At 42.7% G+C, this 4,191-nt stretch overlaps 1 protein-coding gene across 1 annotated transcript; it reads right to left on the bottom strand.

Annotated features, from left to right (window-relative positions):
- Positions 1 to 1,651: 1,651 nt before the first annotated feature.
- Positions 1,652 to 3,384, bottom strand: LOC116221919. The gene is made up of 3 exons (XM_031574124.1): positions 3,154 to 3,384; positions 2,435 to 2,751; positions 1,652 to 2,211 (listed from the first exon to the last, which is right to left on the bottom strand). The coding sequence occupies exons 1-3, from the start codon at positions 3,171 to 3,173 to the stop codon at positions 1,892 to 1,894; spliced, it is 657 nt and encodes a 218-aa protein (XP_031429984.1). The 5' UTR covers positions 3,174 to 3,384; the 3' UTR covers positions 1,652 to 1,891.
- Positions 3,385 to 4,191: the final 807 nt, after the last annotated feature.

Genomic DNA, 4,191 nt, shown 5'->3' with positions numbered 1-4,191 from the left:
GACAACTGTGCAGACAGACAGGTATACAAACAGACAGCTAGAGAGACACACAGAGAGACATGCACAGACAGATAGATACACAGATAAACAGATAAACAGATACACTGGTCTCACAGTGGTGGAATGAGCTACCACACATGAGCTGCACACAGTAGTTCTGAGAGTACTCTACGGTACCACTCTAAATATAAACAGCAGCTGAAGAAAGAAGCAACTTCGTATGCATGTCAAGCTCTGATTGTTCTTCTTGTTCTTATCTGACACTAAGAAAATGAAACCTACTTTTCATGGCCCTTTGCTTACAAGGTATTTGCTTTGAGTGTCTGCCAAATGACAAAATGTTCATGTAAACACACATATAGACATACAGATATACAGAGAGACACAGACAGACATTTGGAAAGGGGATTTTTTTTTCCCACCCCATAATTCATCTGTCTCAGATAAGGGTGCATGGCAGGTCTCATGTAGGTCGCTCTGACTCGGCTGACCTTTGACCTCCCATGCTCTCTCAGGCATGCAGCCTAAGTCTCTCTGCTCCCTGCACCTGATGGACAGATAAGGGCCCCCGGCCACGTCCCAACATCACAACCTGCTCATTGTCTGTCTGAGCCAAGCTGGGGTCAAAAGGGTCGCTTTAAATTCAGGGGAATCCACGTTTGTGGGTAGGGCCTGACCTAAACACAAGCAGGGAGTAGGTGTCCACCCCACAGCACCATCCCTGCCGCCATCACAACAGTTTGTATTTTCCATCACCCTGGATACTCGGGTTTAATGTGTCCCCTTGGGGCTCACAGCACAAGTAAACAAGGGCATTAAACAAAAATGGCTGTCAACAGTTTTGCTCCTAACTCCTCTTTTTCTTTCCAGCGCTTTCGCTTCTTCACCGACTGGAATTAGGGTCTGGTCTGAAGGATTTTGTTTCAAGTATGCTGTTATCACAATATTGCTGAAAACCCCTCAGTGTTTACCCAGGGAGCTTGTGCTGGATAGGCTTCAAGGCCTGCGGGGCTCCCTCCCACCGCCCTCCCGGTCCTGTATTTGTTTGTTAGCGGCCCAGCAGGCCCTGCTCCTGACTCAAGGCGGCCCAGTCACGTGGCTTGCGAAAGCGGGTTAGGGGTGAGGCAGTAACCTTATCCTCCTGGCCTTGAGGCTTCTATCAATACCTTCCCCATATTTCTGCATGCTTGCACAGTGTCTTGTCAGTGTCTGTGTCTTGTGCTCAGTGGTGGAAGAAGTACTGACGTTTTTTTACTTAAGTAAAAGTACAAGTACCCAGGAAAATAAAAGTAAAAGTACTACATCAACAATCCTACTTAAGTAAAAGTAAAAAGTACTTACTTTTAAATTTACTTTAAGTATTAAAAGTAAAAGTACTCACGCAAATGGGTTGTCTCTCCATGTCTAGGGCTGTACCATTTTGATAAAGAAGGCAGATATAGCTACTGGTAATACTTATGCCTCTACAGAAGTCACTAATAGTAATAATTATAAGCAACAACATTTGTTTATTGGAAAGGTTGGTGTACTTATTGTGCTTACCCTCTGTAATACTTCGCACACTCTATCTTACAATTCTGCGGATGACAAGTTATCTACCAGGGATTATCTGCAAAGTTAATACCATTAAGCCAAACCAATGAAGACAACATGTTATATCTTTAAATATTTTATTTAATTATAAAAGTGTAAAAAACGGAAACATGGAACATGAAAAACAAGTGTAAAACTGGTCAGAACAAGGCAGATCTTAGAACGAGAAATTTAAATTAAGGACCTGAAATGAAAATTTTACCATTGGTCAGGCAGCCAAAGGTTAGTGCAAAAACAATGGCCATAATAAGAACATGGCAGTATAAGTGCCATTCAAAGCCCTGTCATCAACTTTGCATTAACAGAACCTTTTGTTCAATTTCAACAATAGTTGATTTTCCAAAAATTTTGACCCTATTCTGCCTCTAAAGAGCCGTTCACATGCCGCAGAGGCAGGCAACGGCGTGTTCAGTTTAAGGGACACATTGGCAACTGTGGGCACTGCCTTTAGGGTGTTCATGGAGGTAGCCGAGTTTGCCAGGTAGGCATCCAGTTGTTTCGTGGTTTCCTGGACGTTTCCCTTCATAAGGCCAAAGAAGTCCTCCTCCTCTGACCCGGAATTGCTAACTGGTGATGGGACCGGATCCTCCTCCATGTTTCTCTTGATGTAGTCCAGGCCTACATAGAACAACCCAAACACAGAATAAAGGAAACATTATTTTAAGAGTACTGTTTGTCTTTATAACCATCATGATAATCGTGATAACTATGGCTGTGGTATTTTTTCTCCTAGTGACTATAACATATTTTTGGATCAACTGTCTGGAACAGGGTAGGTCCTCTGCCAGGCTTCCTTTCCAATTGAACACTTGTCAATTTAATAACCTTTTAAATGACTTACCCAGCTTCAGCAAGTCCTCATTGCTTGTCCACGATGTCCGAAACTTCGGAAGTAAAATTGCTGCAGCAATGAGCTCAGGGTCAGCAAGCATGTCTCCAAACCGTCGCTGTATTCCTTCTTGAAGGGCAGTAATCATTGGCTGGCAGAACTTGGATGATGTTCTGAGGCGGTCAAGCTTCACAGGTAGGAGGGTTATAGTGGGCACCAGCCATCCCATGTGAACATCCACCTCTCCCTGCAATATGTTTAGTGCCTTTGAGATTGGGTTCATGGTTGATGCATATTCTGTCAAGAAAGAAAGTTCTGCAGGGCTGAACCTGTAATACACAATATCAGAATATGCAGAATGTCATTAAGAGATATATGAGAAATATTTCACATACCTAGATATACACAGTGTTATTAAACAAGTGAATATTCAGCTATTCTGAATATTTCAACATGCATGAGCATACATCTGAAAACAATAGCAATTCCAACCAAAATGTTTATGCAAGATTATGTGTTCAGCTACATATTATCAGCAGCCCGTCTCATAATAAGGGATAGGCATTGAGACATGACACAGACATGGCTGATAAGCTAATAGTGTTCTAAATTATCTAAATAATAATAGGCTACTCTACTGCAGTTGACTTGAATGAAGTGTACATGATTAGTCAACTACAATATTACAACACCCATATCATAACTGCGCATCTGCTCCGAGCCATACTTACATGGGGACTTTGAGTGCCATGGTAACCGCTCTGATGGCTCCTTCTCCACTCTCTCTAACTATTCTCAGTATTCTTTCAACTGATAGAAAGTGAAAGTTCCACCTTGTGTCTACTGGGCGGATGAGTTGCAGCTTGCACTCCTTTTCAACTACCTCTGCAGCAGTAGATGAGCGGGCAGTCTTGTTCCAGAGAGCTGAGCACTTGGCAAATGCTGCGCGGGAGATCTTCCTGTAGCCATCATTTGACTCTGCTTTTTTGGCATCCACTGTTGATATCAGATTCAGCAGATGACAGGCACAACGGTGATGCTTTGGTAGTTGGTATTCAGAGCACTCATCTTCTTCTTCCATTAAAGCTTCCACTTCAACGGCCTCTGTCTCCACCTCCAGATCTTCATCATCCTTCTCACTGTCATTCCCATTTTCCCTCTCCTCTTCAGTTGTACTTCCCTCTTCACCAGCATAAACCCTGAAGGCCTTTATCAAATTTGAAGCATTGTCAGTCGTGGTCCTCACAATCTTATCCCGAATGTTGTACTCGGTGTGGATGTCATATGCTGCATTAAAGCAATGAAGCCAGGCTGCCCTACTACACCAAAAGGGTGCAAACCCTGGACAACAAAGTTCAGTACAGCCAGATCTGTGCTCTTCTGAGAGGCTTTGATGTCCTCAAGTTTCAACTGCTTACTTGTTGAAGGACCCTCACCAGCAGGCAATGTCCCCTTCCTTTTGGTTGAGTTTGCTGTCAGGTCATTGTAATTCCCAAGAAGTGTTCTGTGCTTTATATAAAAATAGTAACAATTACAATAATATACTGTTAATCTTCATCATAATTTATTTAACCTGTAACTCAAATTCTCACAACCTAATTAAAAACATTTGCAGGGACAAGACTAATTTATATAGCACCTTATAAGCAAAGTTCATTAACACTTATCTAACAACCTAGAAAGACAAGGGCCGATGTTACGTGGTGTCTTGTGATCACCATCTCTAGTAAAAGACGAGCCACTGACCACGAGACAGGCGGTAAGCACCA

This window comes from Clupea harengus, chromosome 9, assembly GCF_900700415.2.
Source record: "Clupea harengus chromosome 9, Ch_v2.0.2, whole genome shotgun sequence".
NCBI lineage: Eukaryota > Metazoa > Chordata > Actinopteri > Clupeiformes > Clupeidae > Clupea > Clupea harengus.
This window is presented reverse-complemented; position numbering and strand designations above follow the sequence as displayed.

Bases quoted from the DNA above. Each gene is read 5' to 3' on its own strand.
- LOC116221919 (XM_031574124.1), bottom strand. From the start codon at position 3,173: ATGGCACTCAAAGTCCCCAT. The intron at 2,752-3,153 runs GTAAGTATGGCT...TGTGTATTACAG, and splicing joins ATGGCACTCAAAGTCCCCAT to GTTCAGCCCTGCAGAACTTT. The intron at 2,212-2,434 runs GTAAGTCATTTA...TGTTCTATGTAG, and splicing joins TGAGGACTTGCTGAAGCTGG to GCCTGGACTACATCAAGAGA.